General features: G+C 42.1%; 1 protein-coding gene across 2 annotated transcripts in view; it reads left to right on the forward strand.

The window, feature by feature from the left end:
- The window catches only part of Supt16h (SPT16 homolog, facilitates chromatin remodeling subunit), a 34,953-nt gene that overhangs the window by 14,604 nt on the left and 1,719 nt on the right, over positions 1-18,630 (forward strand). The window contains exons 5-25 of one of the 2 annotated variants that reach the window (XM_041638934.1): positions 317-463; positions 829-980; positions 1,778-1,950; positions 2,322-2,412; positions 3,472-3,545; positions 3,641-3,753; positions 5,360-5,425; positions 5,542-5,637; positions 5,858-5,973; positions 6,069-6,222; positions 7,069-7,196; positions 8,315-8,450; positions 8,539-8,665; positions 8,835-8,953; positions 10,172-10,297; positions 10,617-10,729; positions 11,024-11,099; positions 11,723-11,892; positions 16,609-16,738; positions 17,658-17,787; positions 18,191-18,268. In XM_041638934.1, coding sequence (XP_041494868.1) covers positions 317-463; positions 829-980; positions 1,778-1,950; positions 2,322-2,412; positions 3,472-3,545; positions 3,641-3,753; positions 5,360-5,425; positions 5,542-5,637; positions 5,858-5,973; positions 6,069-6,222; positions 7,069-7,196; positions 8,315-8,450; positions 8,539-8,665; positions 8,835-8,953; positions 10,172-10,297; positions 10,617-10,729; positions 11,024-11,099; positions 11,723-11,892; positions 16,609-16,738; positions 17,658-17,787; positions 18,191-18,268 — 2,515 coding nt within the window. Of the gene's footprint in view, positions 1-316; positions 464-828; positions 981-1,777; positions 1,951-2,321; positions 2,413-3,471; positions 3,546-3,640; positions 3,754-5,359; positions 5,426-5,541; positions 5,638-5,857; positions 5,974-6,068; positions 6,223-7,068; positions 7,197-8,314; positions 8,451-8,538; positions 8,666-8,834; positions 8,954-10,171; positions 10,298-10,616; positions 10,730-11,023; positions 11,100-11,722; positions 11,893-12,212; positions 12,546-16,608; positions 16,739-17,657; positions 17,788-18,190; positions 18,269-18,630 lie in introns of those variants that run through there. The other variant, XM_041638935.1, reaches the window with a different exon arrangement.

Consider the following 18,630-nt stretch of genomic DNA (forward strand, 5'->3'; position numbering starts at 1 on the left):
TTTAATTTTCCTTTAGAAGATAAGGCATTCAGAAGTGGTGCGGCCACATTAGGTAACTCACATTAGATAGCTGAGAAGAATCTCTTACTCAAAAACTGTTTTGGACTCATCTTTCCCTGCCTTCCTGCCTTCTCCAACCTAGAAAGATAAATTTTTGTGTTCAGTAGTACATTGGCTTAATGTCTCATAGAATGCACGTGTGTCCTAAGAGAGGCATTTTAAGTGTTCATTCAGTTCCGGAAGAGACTGAGCGTTCTGAGGCATGCATTGCTGGGGGTTGTGTCTGGCAGTTAGAGATTCACCACTTCGCCTGCAGGTAGATATTAGTGCTGTTGTGGCGTACACCATTGCTGTGAAGGAGGATGGTGAGCTCAACCTGATGAAGAAAGCAGCCAGCATCACCTCTGAGGTCTTCAACAAATTCTTCAAGGAAAGAGTCATGGAAATAGTGGATGCAGATGAGGTAATGAAAGAGGGAGGCTGTGTTTAGTGTATTGATGAAGTAGTACCGAGTCTCTGCTCAGCTTGGACCACATTTTCAGGGTTTTTGTTTTTTGTTTTACTTCCTTTGAAATTGGTAACTGCTGTCCCTCCTTCAAAATAAGTAAACACGTACTGTGGTTCATTGAAGCTGTTATTTTACTGAAGAATCCTGGAAAGCTATGAATGCCACGTAAGCTCCACATTTCTTTTGATATCAATATACCGTTTGGTGTGTACACCACGCTATTATCAACATGTGCGTGCTGTGCCTTCAAATGACACGTTCTACTTACACTTGTGTGTGCTACCCTCCAGTGAGTGTTGCTGTATTTCTGCATACTCTAGAAAGTTCGGCATAGCAAATTGGCTGAGTCTGTGGAAAAGGCCATTGAAGAGAAAAAATACCTAGCTGGGGCTGACCCTTCTACTGTGGAAATGTGTTACCCTCCCATCATTCAGAGTGGTGGCAACTATAATCTCAAATTCAGTGTGGTGAGGTAAGTATGGAAACTTCATAATACAGTGGCCAGGGCATTTTAACCTGTTTTTTTTTTTTTTTTCTTTTGACTTTTTCAAAAAGCAAGAGACAGAATAACTAATCTGCTTTACATATAATCATGTATATGTGTATTTCATTACATCTTACATTGGCAGTTGATAATAAATATTTTTGTCCAAATTCTTAAATAATGCTAGATAAGGGGGAGAGATAGTTCATTGGTTAAGAGCACATATCTCTGCTCTACTGTGAGGACTACAGTTGAAATACCGCTACCTACAGCAGACAGCTCCAAGGGTCAGGGGCCTCCCGAGTCCAAGGCCAGCCAGAGTTACAGAGAGACCCTGGTGGGCAGTGCTAGAAAATGCAAAATAAACTAAAAGAAATTAAAAGGGCAGGTATACCATCAGGTAATTTCTTTATTTAATATTAAGACCTACTGTGGAAAGGGCTCTGCTAGGGCCGCAGTTCAGTAGTAGAGCACTGGCTTAGGGTGTCAGAAGGTTTGATCCCCAACACCACCAAACACAAACACACACAGAAAAATTATAATTTTAGGTCATAGAGGACCAGAAAGTAAGTAACTTCCCAACACCCATAACATGTTCTGTCTTTCCATTTTATACTGCAGTTATTATCTCTCCCTGGATTTTTATCCTAAAGTTTGGGTCTCTAATCATTACGTGATAACTATAAGTGGTGTGTCTAGGGTGGAAGGAGTTTACGTCTATTCTGTTGGGAGTGTGCTGCTCTGCCGGATTTGCTGATAAAATGCTTTCTTTTTTTGCTCCCTAGTGATAAAAATCATATGCATTTTGGGGCCATTACGTGTGCCATGGGCATTCGCTTCAAATCTTACTGCTCCAACCTTGTTCGCACCTTGATGGTTGACCCTACTCAGGAAGTTCAAGAAAATTACAATTTTTTACTCCAGCTTCAAGAGGAGTTGCTAAAAGAATTAAGACATGGTAAGATTCCAAAGAAAGGCTGGTCTGGAGGTCCTGGCTGTTTCATGGTCCCCCTGGATCCGGGATTCTGAGTAATGGTTTTCAGGGACTGAGGATGTAGCTTGTCTAGATTGTGCAGGGCCTGGATTTCATCCTTAGCACAGCCGAAAGAGACCAGCTTCAGTTCCCAGCACCACAAAAGAAACAAATGATTATATGCTTTCTGTTTTAAAAATTCAGATTCCTAATTCCTGTCATGGCAGATACTCCTCCTTTCACACTTTGAAAAACGCTACTTTAAGGGACTTAGTAGGTAAAAATAACTTCATTACATGATGTCATTTTGTTGTCTTCCACTGAAAAAATACTTAATGTCTCTTTTCTCTCATTAGGCGTAAAGATATGTGATGTATATAACTCTGTCATGGATGTGGTGAAGAAACAGAAGCCAGAGCTGCTGAACAAAATCACGAAAAACCTAGGGTGTGTTGCAGTGTTGTGCTGTGTCTAGCAGTCAGTCTGTATTCTTAGACTGATCTCTCTAATGTTTGGGAGTATTTGATTTTGTGTTATGAGATGGGGTTTCCTACAATAACTCACACTGACCTCCCAACCCCTTCCAGCCTGAGTTACACAAAACTTGTCAAGCACTGGACCTGCAGGCGTCTGCCATCAGTTGTCTAACCAGTATTTTTGTTTGTTTTCCTTTTGTCACCAGTATTTTGCATGGGTACGTTCGTGTGTGCCAAGCAAATGTTACCAGAGAGAGAGAGCAATTAAATGGCTCTAGGATGGCCTACTGGATTTATTCTGAACTTGATACAGTGTTTGTCAAAAACTATTTGACCAGTGACTGATTACTCAGAAATGCTGGGTAAAACGTTAGAGAGCTCGTGGGAACCAGTTCTAGATGCACTCTTCACTGTGTGTGTTCTTCCTGGACTCGGGCTTATAACAAGTCCTAGTCTACTGAAAAACTGCCTCTCAGTTCAGTCTCCTCTGTATTATTTATAGAAAAACTCTCTTTTTTATTTAATGGTACATTAAATTTAAATTTTAAAGCTAAAAATATTACTATATGCTAATATTAAATCTCTATAAATGTTTTGTGAAGTGATTAGGAAACTTTTGAACTTTTTTTTTTTTTTTTTTTACATTTACTTATGTCTTGTGTCCTGTGGTGTGCATGTGAAGATCAGAGGTCAAATCTCAAAGCAATTCTTTTCTCTCTCGTGGATGGGCACTTAGCGAGTGAGCCATCTCACTGGGCCTGGGAATTATTTTTTGATAATGGAATTATATAACATTTAGGCCTAAAACTGTCTTCTTTGTTTTGGGGGAATTTTTGGTTGGGTTTTTGGTTTTTGCGTTTTTATTTATTTATTTATTTATTTTGCTTCGTTTTGTTAATTTCTTCCTTTACTAATAGAGCATCAAGGGTAGATTACTTTTACTTGTTGGCCTGCTTTATTTGAAAGTTGGAATCACATGTGGGCCATATTACTGATGTTTTAACCTGCTTATATTTTTCTTTGTTTTCAGATTTGGGATGGGAATTGAATTCCGTGAAGGCTCTCTAGTAATCAATAGTAAAAATCAGTACAAGCTGAAGAAAGGTAATTTGAGTGATTCCCTGTTATTCCTTTTCTGTATAAATTTTCCTTTTCTATACCCTCTGTGGCCACTGACTGTAGCCATTTTGTTACTTTAGGAATGGTTTTCAGCATTAACCTGGGATTTTCAGACCTGACCAACAAAGAAGGGAAGAAACCAGAAGAGAAAACCTATGCCCTGTTCATTGGTGACACAGTGCTTGTAGATGAGGTGCACTATCTTTAAACTTTCCGTGTTCACAAACTGATCTTTATAGTCTGTCGTGGGCTCTGGTACTTCTGGTCTTTGTTAATGGCTTCTATGTGGGGAAGTCCATTACATAGACTTATTAGAACGGTTGGGAATAGAGACTCTGGCCCAGACACGTGTGGGTGTTTTAAATCAGGAATTAATTCTAATACTGAAATTTGCTTTTTTTCATGTTCATTTGTATGTGTGTATGACTCTGAGTGTTTGCATACATGTGTGTACACATGTACCCATAGAGACTAGAAAGGGGGCGATGCAAGTTTTGTGGCTGGGATAGTAAGAACAATTCCCTGGAATCCACCTGTCTCACTCAGAGCTGGGGTTACAGATATACGTGACCTCACCCAGCTTGTTTGTTTTGTTTTGGGTGGGTTGGTTTTTCAACACAGGGTTTGTCTGTAGCTTTAGAGTCTATCCTGGACCAGACTCAGGCTGACCTTGAACTCCTAGAGATAGACCTGACTGCCTCTGGAGTGCTGGAACCACTGCCCGGTGTAGAAGGAGCTGTGAGCTGCGTTCCTGCCACCCGGCTCCTGGCCACCAGCTAGCTTATGCTCCAAAATAATTACACGGAAACTGTATTCATTTAAACACTGCTTGGTCCCATTATATCTAGCCTCTTTTTGGCTAACTCTCATATCTTGCCTAACCCATATTTAGTAATCTGTGTAGCACCAGTCTTACCGGGAAAGATTCAGCATGTCTGACTTGGTGGCTTGCTTCATGGCGTCTGCCCTGGAGAGGAGAAGCATGGCGTCTGCCTCACTTCCTCTTCCTCCCGGCATTCTGTTCTGTTTACTCCACCCACCTACGTTCTAACCTATCAGGCCAAGCAGTTTCTATATTAATTAACCAGTGAAATCAACAAATTGATACATGACACTCCCACATCAGCCCGGCACTCACCAGCTTTTTGTATGGGTTCTTCATTAGTAATTGTTCTCTTCCTGTGGCTAGCCATCTCATCATCCCCAAAATGGATTTTGTTTCCAAGTGTTTGTACATGTATGAGTGCCTGTGGATGCCAGTAGCTTTGGATCCCTGGAGCTGGAGCTGCAGTTACGGGTTGCCTAGCACGTGTTGGGACTGAGCTCAGGTCTTACCTGTGCAATAGCAATATGCACTCTTAGCTGCTGAGCCATCTATTTTCAAGTCAGCCATTGCTCAAATTATAGTTCCTGAAGAGAAACAGGGAGAGGAAGAACTGTTTGTTGTTCTTAGGATCTCTGTGAATTTGAGGCCAGCCTGGTCTACAGAGTGAGTTCCAGGATCGGCTACAAAGCTACAGAGAAGAAAAAAAAAATCTTTTAGATTCTAGAAAGTTCAGCTGGCTGGTGATACCACACACCTTTAATCCCAGCTCTTGGGAGGTGGAGGTAGACAGATCTCTGAATTTGAGGCCAGCCTGGTGTACAAGAGCTAGTGCCAGGACAGGCTCCAAAGCTACACAGAGAAACCCTGTCTCAAAAAAACAAGACAACAACAAAAGAAGAATCTAGAAAGTTCTTGATATTGCCCAACTTAGTTAAGAGCAAGTGTTAAAGGTCTAAATTCTTCTGTATTCTAGGATGGCCCAGCCACTGTTCTTACTTCGGTGAAAAAGAAAGTAAAGAATGTGGGGATCTTCCTAAAGGTGAGGAAGCCCTACCTAAATGGTTGTTAGAGGAATCTGAGTGTAATAGAAGAGTTAAGCAGCCTCAGTTTTTCAAAAAGCAGTAAATGGTATTTGTATTATACCTTGTTCAACAGAATGAGGATGAAGAAGAGGAGGAAGAAGAGAAAGATGAGGCAGAGGACCTTCTGGGAAGAGGTTCTAGGGCAGCGTTACTGACAGAAAGAACACGGGTAAGTTTACCGTTTTAGATCACAGGGGCCATGGAGTAGGATATGCTAATGCACCTCTGTAATCCCAACACTCAGCAGCCTGAGGCGAGAGAATCCCCAGGTTAGTTCCTGCTAGGGCCGCATAGACGGTGCAGGCCAACCATGGAGGCATTAGGAGACTGACAAAAACTGTCCTACGTGTGCTCCACGTGTTCCGGTGAATTGATTCTCACTTTCCTAGAATGAAATGACTGCAGAAGAGAAGCGGAGAGCACATCAGAAGGAACTGGCAGCCCAGCTCAACGAGGAAGCCAAGAGGAGGCTGACAGAGCAGAAGGGGGAGCAGCAGATTCAGAAGTAGGCGTCCACGTGGAGGAGGCTGTTGTCTAAAGATACGTAACTGCCGAGGTTTCTCAATTACCTTTTGTTTTGTTTCTTTAACCCCACTCCAGAGCTCGTAAATCTAATGTATCCTACAAAAACCCATCTCTGATGCCTAAGGAACCACATATTCGAGAAATGAAGATCTATATTGATAAGAAATATGAGACTGTGATAATGCCCGTCTTTGGCATTGCCACACCCTTTCATATTGCCACAATCAAGGTACCAGTACTCCCTGGCCAGGTGTCCTCATTGTGTTTTCTTTAATACTCTCTCCTCCGCTCTCCTCCTATTCTGAACATTCACCCTACACTCCGCTGCTGCCTCCCTGCCTCCTTTGTCTCCTGCTCTTGGTGCCCCCCCCCCCACTTCTAGTTTTCACTTTGTAGGAAATTAAATTAGTCCAGAAAGATGATTTTCCAGTTATTTGGTTTCTTAATTTGTTTGTGTTTCATATGTTTGAGTATGTTTGTGTGGGGGCATATAGGTGCATGTGCCATAGGTCAGTGTCCAGTGTCTTAACCCAGGCTCTCTCTACCACTGAGCCCTGACTGAACAATTGGCTAAAGTGACTGACTGTCCACCAAACTCTGGGAATTCACCAGGTCTCTGCCTGCCTTTAGCCCTAGGATTATAGATATACATACCAAACTTGAGTTTTGTGTGGATGCTGGGCATGCAAACCTGGGTCCTCGTGTTTTTGCAGCAAGCACTTTACCACCTGAGCCGTCTCTTATAGCCCCTATAGTTTGTGTCTCTGAATTTGTAGTCATTATTTAACCTTAAAATGTGTTCCTGTCATAAGGTATTTTATAATTAGGTTATTATTCATTTATTTATCTGTTTTTGAGAGGCAGTCACTTGATCATGTGACAAACAGTGCTGAATGTGTCTGTCTTGATTTTGGTTCAGTTTCATAGGTTTGACTCAAGCACCAAAATGCAGACTTTTTTCTTCTACAGTTAAGAATTGAACTAGGACCGTGTGCACTATAGATAAATGCTCAGCCTCCGGGCTTCATTCTGTAGTCTAATAACAAACCTAACTTTTCTCTCTTTCTTTGAACAGAACATAAGTATGTCTGTGGAGGGAGATTACACTTACTTGCGAATCAACTTTTATTGTCCAGGCAGTGCTCTTGGCAGGAATGAAGGCAACATCTTTCCCAACCCTGAAGCCACTTTCGTCAAGGAAATGTGAGTCCCCCGGGAAACAAGGATTACACTGCTGACTTTGTGATGTTTTAAGTATGGATTCTAGCTTAGAATCATCATAAGGCAATTTTATATTCACAGTACACATTTTGCAATAGAATTCTCAGGTTAAAAAGAAAATGTGTGTGGGCCAACTATGGTGACACACAGTACAGTTTGAAGCTCACATTCAAGAGGCTGAGGCAGAAAATTCACAAGTTCAGGGCCATCCTGGGCTACAGAGTGAATTCCAAACAACCCTGAACTATAGTGAAACCCATCTCAGAAAAAACAAAGTGTGTGCTACATTAGGTTCTTCCTTCGTGGAGTGGGATGGAATATTGGGAGATACTGTGTCAGGTTTGAAAAAATACAAGTGTGATTTCCCTACTCCAGTGGATTAGCTGTTAATACTTTCCATTTTAAAGACAAGATTTTTTTGTTTGTTCTCTGATTTCTGACCATTCTCATATTTGGTGGTAGTTGTTTTTCTTTTTGGGGGGAGGGAGAGGGGGGTTTCGAGAAGGGTTTCTCTGTAGCTTTGGAGCCTGACCTTGGCCTTGAATTCAGAGATCTAGGATTAATCTCAGAGTGCTAGGATTGATTAATGGTGTGCTACACCACCACCGGGCAGTAGTTGTTTTACTTACAGAAACATTAAACCATCTAGGCAGGGTAGCACTTGTTGGGGGTGGAGGGTATACAACAGGTAGATCAGGAATTCAAGGCCAGCTTGGAGTATATGAAGATGTCTTTTAAAAGATAGTCTTGGAGAGAGAGAATCGGTAAAAATGATTGTCGTGCAAGCTTAAAGACCTAGGCTTAGATCCCCAGAACCCACATATTAAAAAATAAAAAAATGAAGTGCAGCAGATCGCGTCTGTAGTCCCAGGTGAAGACAGGGGCCCTGATCTTGCTAACCAGCCCATCTGTACAGGTCTGTGAAAGAACTTCTCAATAAAAGGGCAGAGAGTGATTAAGAAAGACAGTGTTGACCTCTGACTTCCACACAGCACAGACATCAGCACATAAACACAGTAGAAAGATTAACCCACTTATAAGTTACAGTAATGGATCAGATTGCTAGCCTAATATCTATCAAAATTTTCCTTCTTCAATAGTACATACCGAGCTTCAAATATGAAAGCACCTGGAGAACAAACTGTACCAGCCTTAAATCTTCAGAATGCTTTCCGAATTATAAAAGAGGTACAGAAACGTTACAAGACCCGAGAAGCTGAAGAGAAAGAAAAAGAGGTGAGTCTGAACACAGACAAGGCTTCATGCGGGTGCTGGTGTTTGTGTGAGGATCTACGCGCATTCACGTGCTGTTTGTCACGCACAGGGCATTGTGAAACAAGACTCCCTCGTGATCAATCTAAACCGCAGTAACCCAAAGCTGAAGGACCTGTACATCCGCCCCAACATTGCTCAGAAGAGAATGCAAGGCTCGCTGGAGGCCCACGTCAATGGTACGTGTGCCTGGATTGTCGCTTCCTCTATTACAAGACAGACACACAGAGTGCCAACTTGATAGTTCTGCTTCCTCTGCTCTTGTTGAGCTGAGCTGAACAGAGAGATACACTGTCTTTGGCCTGACCTAAGACTACTTGACAGTTGGTAACCTTGTCATTTGTCCAGGTTTCCGCTTCACGTCTGTTCGAGGAGATAAGGTGGATATTCTGTACAATAACATTAAGCACGCTTTGTTCCAGCCCTGTGATGGGGAGATGATTATTGTCTTGCACTTTCACCTCAAGGTACATTCTTCACCTACGCTAGCTGTGATTAATGCTCTCAACAAAAACTTAAGTTTTTCATTTATTACATAAAATCATAACCGGGCAAAGGAGATGCATGCCTTTTTTTTTTTTTTTTTTTTTTTTTTTGGTTTTTCGAGACAGGGTTCCTCTGTGGTTTTGGAGCCTGTCCTGGAACTAGGTCTTGTAGACCAGGCTGGTCTCGAACTCACAGAGATCCGCCTGCCTCTGCCTCCCGAGTGCTGGGATTAAAGGCGTGCGCCACCACCGCCCGGCCTGAGATGCATGCCTTTAATTCCAGTACTTGGGAGGCAGAGGCAGGTGGATCTTTATGAGCCTGAGGCCAGTCTGCTGGTCTACAAAGCAAGTTCCAGGACAGGTACAGCAAGGACTATTACACAGAGAAACTACCCCCCCACACACACACCCGCCAAAAAATAAAAGATTTTAATAATATGTTTATAAATTACTGTGACCCAGTGACTTAGTCTTAGCGCTTTGACTAGTTACAAGTTTCTGTAGTTACTAATGCACACTGCAAAAGAAGCTTCTCTGACCAAAGATGAGTTGAAAGCAGAACTAATCTATAGGGATTAGTGTAACTACTTAGAAGGTAATTTGATGTGTGTATCTTACCCATTTAGCAAAACAACAGCTGTAGTTTCCCCACTGGGACCTATGACTTCCCCACCTCATGGCATTTGACTAGGTTTTCAGTAACACATGAATTCCCTCCTGTAGGTGAGCCCCTATTATAATCAGGTAGTTGGTTACCCCATAACAGGCTTGCCACTATTCCACACTCAGGAAGCAGAGACAGGCAGATCTCTCTCTGAGTTCGAAGCCAGCCTGATCTATTAAGAGCTAGTTCCAGGACAAACTCCAAAGCAATAGAGAAACCCTGTCACTTGTCATCAGGCAAGATTCTGCCTCTGCCTTCTGAGTGCTGGGATTAAAGGTGTGCTCCTCCATGCCCAACTGTGTTTTGTTTCTTAAAGCGTCTTGTCTCTTTTGGGGGAGGTGGTTTTCAATACAGTGTTTCTCTGTAGCTTAGAAGCCTATCCTAGAACCTACTCTGTAGACTCACAGAGATCCACCTGTCTTTGCCTCCTGAGTCTTGGGATTAAGGTCGTGCGCCACTGTGTTTGCATTTTATCTTTTTGTAGGTTGGGTGACCTAAGTCTTCTCATTTTCCTCTTCTCTCTGGTTTATCATTAGAATGCTATTATGTTTGGGAAGAAACGACACACAGATGTACAGTTCTACACAGAAGTTGGAGAGATCACTACGGATTTGGGGAAACATCAACATATGCATGACCGAGATGACCTCTATGCTGAGCAGGTCTGAGAAATTCAGAATCCTATTTGCAGAGTAGTAGAGAAGGGTTAAGTATGAGCTGAGGGTTATAGCTTATGCTCCTAAATAGGTACCAAATAGCTTCAGTATCTGCTCTGGTGGTTCAGCGTAATGACTTATAAGTTAGACGTAGCTTAGAGAGTCACCTTTATGGTTTATGGTATGAGCCTTAAATAAGATAAAAGTGTCAGAAATTTAAAATAAGTGTCAGAAAATTGAAACTATAAAAGAATTTGTAAGTTTTTGAGGGGAAATACTATTAACAAGTCATATGATAACTGAATAAATCTCTTTTCCTCTACAGATGGAACGAGAAATGAGACACAAACTGAAAACAGCCTTTAAAAATTTTATTGAAAAAGTCGAGGCTCTAACAAAGGAGGAACTGGAGTTTGAAGTGCCATTCAGGGACCTGGGGTAATGCACTTCCTCTCCGGTAATTTAATATCACAGAGACTCATTCACCTTTCAGACAACAACCCAAAACTGCCAGGAGGACCGGATGCCTCTGGCACCTGCACTCACACGCACACACTCACATTCAGGCACACGTGTATAAAAGATAGATACAAATATTTTTAATATCCTAAGAGTTTCCGTGAGTGATTTCCGTGGGAGCTGTTTGGCTGAGAGAAGGGGAGATGCTTGTGTGGTGTCAGCAGCAGTCTCTGGTGGAGTAAGTGGACGGTTTGCTTTCCTGCTCTCTTTCAGATTCAACGGGGCTCCCTACAGGAGTACCTGTCTCCTGCAGCCCACTAGTAGTGCACTGGTGAATGCTACAGAGTGGGTGAGTATTCGTGCATCCTTTCACGTGTGCATGCCGGTGCTCTCAGAAACCAGAAGAGGAGTTTGAGACCATTGTTAAGACACTGTGTGGGTTCTGGGAATTGAACCCCGGTTCTCTGGAATAGTAGCCAGTACACTTAACCACTTAGCAATCTCTCCAGTCCCCCTTACTGTTACTTTTAGTTTTCTGGTCTTTTCCTTTTCACTTTTCTTCCTACCCCACTGTTCAGAGATTAAACCCATAGTCTGCTGCTTGCTGAGGACATGCTATACTACTAAGTAACACCCACATCCTTCCTGCTTACTCTTAGTAACACGGTTGTTAGAAAGGGGACGGAGCTGGGCAGTGGTTTAAACATGGTAGTGATACAGTCCTTGTGAAGGGTTTACATGGTAATGACGCAGTCTTGGAGGAAGGATCTACATGGTAGTGATGCAGTCTTAGGGGAAGGGTTTAACATGGTAGTGATGCGGTCTTAGGGGAAGGGTTTACATGGTAGTGATGCAATCTTAATGGAAGGGTTTACATGGTAGTGATGCGGTCTTGGGGGAAGGGTTTATGTGGCAGTGATGCGGTCTTAGGAGAAGGGTTTACTAGTAGTGACGCGGTCCTTGTTTTAACAGCCACCCTTTGTGGTGACACTGGATGAAGTGGAGCTGATCCATTTTGAGAGGGTGCAGTTTCACCTGAAGAACTTTGATATGGTGATTGTCTACAAAGATTACAGCAAGAAAGTCACAATGATCAATGCCATTCCTGTCGCCTCTCTAGACCCCATCAAAGAGTGGCTGAAGTAAGTAAACCTGTCTGTTACACCATGGTGTGTGCCTATAGTCCCAGCTACTCAGGTGCCTGAGTCCAGAAATGGCATCCAGCCCAAGTAATAATATGAGAATCTTGTCTCTGATTTTTTTATTCATTCATTCATTTATAAGTATATGGATTGGGTGTATATAATATACACCCTCTCCTCCCTTTAATCACCTCTGTTCACCTAAACATTTGATGTCTACTTTGACTTAATCTATAGCTGCTTGAATTTATGTGACTATAAATCTAGGAACCCTAAATGAGAGAAAACATAGTCCTGACTTTCAAATTTATGTATATCAGGTCCTTATCTGCTTAGACACCTGGGTTGGTTCCTGTGAAGGGAGCTACAGTACCTCTGTGATGTGTTGACTTGGACTGCAGAGATGGACCAGATTTCTAGGCTTGAGAAACCTTCATACTGGTTACCACAGAGTGTGGTGTGAGGATTCTCTTGTCCACACCCACACTGTCACTTGATTCTTTCTTGGTGACTTATATCATATTTTCATTAACAATTGTATTTCTTGGTTCTGGAGAGATGGCTCAGAGGTTAAGAGCACTGGCTGCTCTTCAAGAGGTCCTGAGTTCAATTCCCAGCAACCACATGGTGGCTCACAACCATCTGTACTAAGATCTGGCGCCCTCCTCTGGCGTGCGGGCATAAATTGAGGCAGAATGTTGTATACATAATAAATTTAAAAAAAAATCTAAAAAAAAAAACAATTGTATTTCTTGTGAATCTGTGTGCCTGTGTTATATGTATGTGCCGTGTGTATGTAAAAACCCATGGGAACCAAAAGAAGACTAGGTTGGGAAACTGAACCAGGGTCCTTTACAAGAGCAGTAAGCCATCCCTCTGGCCCAAAATGTTGTACATTTATTTATTTGTTGGCAGGGAATGCAGCATCATGCCACAACTCAGTGTGGAGTCGGTTCTTTCCTTCTGCCATACTGGTCCAGGGGCTCGGATGCAGGTCCCTCCCCGATGAGTCTTGTTGCTGAGATTTTGTTGTTCTTCTCTTGAGACAGTCTCATGAAGCCAAGGCTGGTCTCGACTCATTATGTAGCACCTAGGATAATTTTGAACTTCTTCTAATCCTGTTCTGCCTCCTGAGTGCTGGGTTTGCCCATGTGTGCTCGCACACAGCTTATGCCGTTTTGGAGGTCAAACCTAGGGCCTTGTGGGTGCTAAGGGAAGCACACTACAATCAGGCTCCATCCTTAGGCTCCCATCTGCACGTTAACCCATTTATTATTGGTTTGTTTCATTTCTTGTTAGGTTTTAAGTTCCTTGTATTTATTTCATTTTTATGTATGGATGTTTTGCCTACATGTATGACTGTGCACTACTTAAATGCCTGGCGCCATGGAAACCAGAAGATGCCACCTTATCCCTTAGAACTGGCGTTACATATGGGTGCTGGGGACCATACCCAACTCCTCTAGAAGAGCAGTCTTTGTCTTTATTCTAGACATTAATCCTGTGACGGATATCAGCAAAGATTTTCCTCTCCTTGTAAGCTAGCTTCACTCAATTAACTTCCTGTACAGCTTTTTAATCCTGTACAGCTTTTTAATTTTATGAGGTCCCATTTGGCATTTGTTTTTGTTTTTTTTTTAAATATTTATTTATTTATTATGTATACAGTATTCTGTCTGCATGTATGCCTGCAGGCCAGAAGAGGGCACCAGACCTCATTACAGATGGTTGTGAGCCACCATGTGGTTGCTGGGAATTGAACTCAGGACCTTTGGAAGAGCAGGCAATACTCTTAACCACTGAGCCATCTCTCCAGCCCTGGCATTTGTTTTTTAAGACAAGGTTTCTTTGTGTAGACCAGGCTGGCCTCAAACTCACAGAGATCCATCTGCCACTGCCTCCTAAGTGCGTGTGCCACCACCACCCGGCATGAATATTCTTTTTATAACACCTTTTTGTTAAATGAAGAGACACTTTTCCCCGGTGTGTATTTTTGCCATCTTCGTCAAAAATCATTTGGTTATCACTGTGTATGGATTTTCTTTTCTGCTCCTTTGATCTGTGTCTGTTCTGTGTAATTACAATGCTGTTTTTGTCACTGTGGCTGTAAGAGAATTTACACTTTCTTGTTAAGATTGCTTTGGGTATCTGAGATCATATGTACTTTCAAATGAATTTTAAGTTTTTTCTTCATTTGTTTTACGTTTTGTGAAAAAATGCATTGGAATTTTGACTGGGATTGTATTGAATCTGTAGATGTCCATTTTCACACCTGGTGGGGATGGGAGTGTTGGTCTGAATTTGTTTGTTTGTTTTTGTGTTTGTGTTTTATTTATTGTTTTATTTATTTATTTATTTATTTTGGAGGCGGGGTTTCTCGGTATAGTTCTGACTGTCCTTGGAACTCACTCCGTAGACAAGGCTGGCATTAAACTCAGAGATGCTCTTGCCTCTGCCTCCCAAGTGCTGGGATGAAAAGTGGGTGCCCCCACCATCTGGTTTGATTGACTTTATAATGCTTGGTGTTTTTTTTATTCCTGTCTCAATGTCCTATTGTATTTTCTTATCTGTGGCTTCAAGGATGTGTCTATTTTCTCTTCAGTTTGAAGGATTCCCTCTGATAGCCAATTTCAGTGTGGTTTCTTCATTGTTTCTCTCTATGTAATTCCTCTTTTATTTAACTTTATTTTATGTGCACTGGTGTGAAGGTATCAGATCCCCTGGAACAGGAGTTGTAACTGTAGTTGTGAACTGTCAGGTGGGTGCTGGGAATTGAACCGGGTCCTCTAGAAGAACAGCCAGTGTTCCAGCAGCTGAGCCATCTCTCTAGCCCCATGGCTTATATTTTCATAGCTTATATTCTCTTATTTGCTTCAGCAATAGTGTTCTCTTGAAATTTGTTTAGGAGTTTGTGTGGATTTTGCTTTCTCTGTTCTTTTTCTGAAGTTTCATCTAATCCATCACTACAGGTCAAAGATTTTTGGGAGGAGTAATGTCACCCTGCTTTTTTTTTTTTTATCACTTTTACCTGTCTGGTCATTGGTTGGATTTGTTTTGTTTTTTTTTTTTAAACCTAACTACCTTTCTTGTTTCAAGTTGCAGTCTTGTTTTCCCCAGCTGGACTGGTAGCCAAGTCACCAGGCTTGATCTCCAGTCTTACCTTGCTTTGAAAATATTGTCTGCAGAATTAATCACTATGAAAGGGCAATCTATAATGAACATATAGTAATGGAGTATACCTGGTGCATTGGTTACTTTGGATGCAAATGGGAAGACAAAATCCAACCTCAGTAACACTAGTGACTAGTCTGTGTTTACAGAAAAAGAAGGACAGTGCATCTAGAAAAGAGAATGGGAAGGGTGGTGAAGGGTAAGGGAGGCTGACATCATACAATCAATTGACAGAGGTTCCTAAAACCTGCCCGCAAAGAACAAAAGAAGAGAGAGAGCATGGGGTGTAGAATATGAAAGCAATCTAGTGTTTCTTGATTTCCTGTATTCTACCTTGAGTTGCCCCAGGTAGAGAACTGAGGTAGATTTTAAAACAAAACTTTATTTGTTTTCATCTTTCAAAGAACTAAACTACATTCTTGCTGATCTCTTCCATTTTCTAGAAACTGTTCTTCCATTTGGCTTTCTAGTTGTTTCAGTGTGGAAAGGACTGTACTCCCTGCTTACCTTACCACTAAGAGTAAAGGAGGGTCTAATGGTTCATCAGATAGGAGCGCTTGCAGAGGGCCCAGGTTAATTATTAAGATTTAAAAGTAGAGGGCTGGAGAGATGGCTCAGTGGTTAAGAGCATTGCCTGCTCTTCCAAAGGTCCTGAGTTCAATTCCCAGCAACCACATGGTGGCTCACAACCATCTGTAAAGAGGTCTGGCGCCCTCATCTGGCCTTCAGTCATACAGACAGAATATTGTATACATAATAAATATGTTATTATTCGGGAGGCAGAGGCAGGTGGATCTCTGTGAGTTCGAGACCAGCCTGGTCTACAAGAGCTAGTGCCAGGACAGGCTCCAAAGCCACAGAGAAACCCTGTCTCAAAAAAACCAAAAAATAAATAAATAAATAAATAAATAAATAAATATTTAAAAAAAAGATTTAAAAGTAGAAATCTTAATGTAGGTAGCGTTGCGTAAAGCAGATTCTTTAGTAGGTCTCAGGCAGGACCTTTTTTAGGGTTATTTTTCTGCTTCCATGTATGTGCAACTCACATTTGCCTGGTGCCTGTGGAGCTTGGAAGAGGGATTCTGGTCCCCTAGAACTAGAGTTGTAGGTGGTTGTGAGCCATCGAGTGGGTAATAGTCACTAAGCGTGGATCCTCTGCAAGAGCTCGTAACTGCTGGGCCCTCTCTCTGGACCTCCTTTCTCAGTCATCCACTCTACATAGCAGTCCACAAAACAAGTTAGTAAATAGTCATGTAAGCTCCTTAGATATTGAAAACATTTTACACACTTAGAAAGATATGCCCATCCTCAGATAGGAAAACAGGGCACTGTTGTGGGACAGACCCAGTGGTTCTAAGCTAAGGGGTGGTCAAAGAACAGACTCATTGGTGCTGAGGAAGGGGAAGGATGAACTCAGAATTGTGAGGAACAAGCATGTGTGTGGGCTGGAATCCTTTTCTGCCGTGAGGGTCAGTGCTCTGGGAATTCATGCCTTTACCTTGTCAGAAAATAGAGTTTGATTCTGATTTTGTAACGTTGTTTTAGTTCCTGTGACCTGAAGTACACAGAAGGAGTGCAATCCCTCAACTGGACTAAAATCATGAAGACCATTGTTGATGATCCTGAGGGCTTCTTTGAACAAGGTGGCTGGTCTTTCCTGGAACCTGAGGGTGAGGTGCGTGAGTGTGGGGTTTCTTTTTTAGTTTGGTATGCAGGGTTGCCTAATGCCATCTAGAGGTAGGGCTAAAGGGCCTGACCAGCACAACGTGGTATTATTGTTTCTTTAGGTAAACGATGAAGTCATTGGGCATTGGTAGTCACTAGCCACATTGCTTTAATTTATAAAATCATTCCTCACAAAGTTTCTTAGTGTTTGGAGGAGATGGGATTGAGGCTTATTTCAAAAAGTACTTCAAAAAAAAATTGTCCTCCTGAGGCTGAAGAGATAACTCAGCAGTTAAGAGCACTGCCTACTCCCCCAGAGGACCCGAGTTAAATCCTAGCACCTACATGGTAGCCCACAGCCATCCAACTCTAGTTCCAGAGGATTTGAAGCCCTCTTCTGTCTCCACAGCATTGCCACACATGGTTTGTAGGCATACATGCAGGTAAATTCTCATACATACAAAATTTAAAAAAAAATAGAATCTTGAAAAAATAAATAGTCCCCAACTGTGGTGATGCACACCTTTCATGTCTGCACTCAGAAGCAAGGAGGTGTCTGAATTCAAGACTAGCCTAGTCTATATAGCAAGTACCGGGTAAGGGCTACACAGTGAGGCCATGTCTCAAAGATAAATTCTTATTTTTAATTAAAAACCTACTTTAAATAGAGCTCCTACTTTGGCATAGAGCTTTAATACAAAGTGTGTTTCTGTCATTAATTTCTACAGATAAAAACAGGAATTGGCTGTTTGAGAATCTAATAAGTGTACTTTAATGAATAATTTTAAGACAGATGCTTTATTTCTTGGTCATTTGGCTCTCTTTTTATATATGAAATGCTAGTGGACTGAGTATATTAAGTTACTTTGTTAATAAGGCGAATATGAGAGAAGTAGTAAATGAGACTTATGCTTTCTGTACTTCACCAGGGGAGTGACGCTGAGGATGGGGATTCTGAGTCTGAGATTGAAGATGAGACTTTTAATCCTTCTGAGGATGACTATGAAGAGGAAGAAGAGGACAGTGATGAAGATTACTCGTCAGAGGCAGAAGAATCAGGTTAGAGAGTATTTGTTGGACTATAGAAATGACTCAGTGTTTGGAGCAACACTCGCTCTTACACGTCCTGAGCTGGATCCTCTGCGTGCGCGTAAAGTCAGTCATAGCACTAGGGAATGAGAGAGTCGGGGAGGGGGCGCAGAAGTGAGAACCGTGGGAAGGAAAGAAAGAGGAGTTGCAGGCCCACTGAGAGGCCCCAATGGAAGGCAGTAAGGTAAAGGAGAGGGCATTAAACATCCTCCTCTGGCCTCCATACGCACAGGAGACACCAGTTTTAAAGGAGAAGACACCTATCATGGCTTCCTCATCTGATATCATTCCTAGAGATTGCTTTTAGAAAAGGAAAATATTCAACATTCTATTGTATTTCTGCATGAGTAATATGCACTCAATATTTTTCCAGACTATTCCAAGGAATCTCTGGGCAGTGAAGAAGAAAGCGGGAAGGACTGGGATGAGCTAGAAGAAGAAGCTCGAAAAGGTAATTTTAAAATTTGTTGTTTTGGGTGACTTACTCATTTAATTTATGTACTAATGCTTGGCACTATTCTTTGTTCTGAGATGTTAATGTTAAAAGCCCATGAGGATTGGGAAGATCACTATAAAATTGTTAGGGAGACGGCTCAGTGGGAAACGTGGTTGCGTTGAGGCTTAGGAACTTGAGTATGGGGCCCCAGAATCCTTATATAAAATTTAAACACGTGTGCCTGTGATCCCAGTGCTGGGGAGGCAAAGATCCTTGGGCCTTTGTTGGCTGGCCTGTCTACGCCAGGTTCAGTCCCAGACCCTGTCTCCTAAGGTGGAGAGCAGTGGAGGGAGACAGCTAATGTCAGCCTCTGCCCT

Source organism: Microtus oregoni, unplaced genomic scaffold (genome assembly GCF_018167655.1).
Source record: "Microtus oregoni isolate MIOR12 unplaced genomic scaffold, Mior012 000056F_ref0000123, whole genome shotgun sequence".
NCBI classification, from domain to species: Eukaryota; Metazoa; Chordata; class Mammalia; order Rodentia; family Cricetidae; genus Microtus; species Microtus oregoni.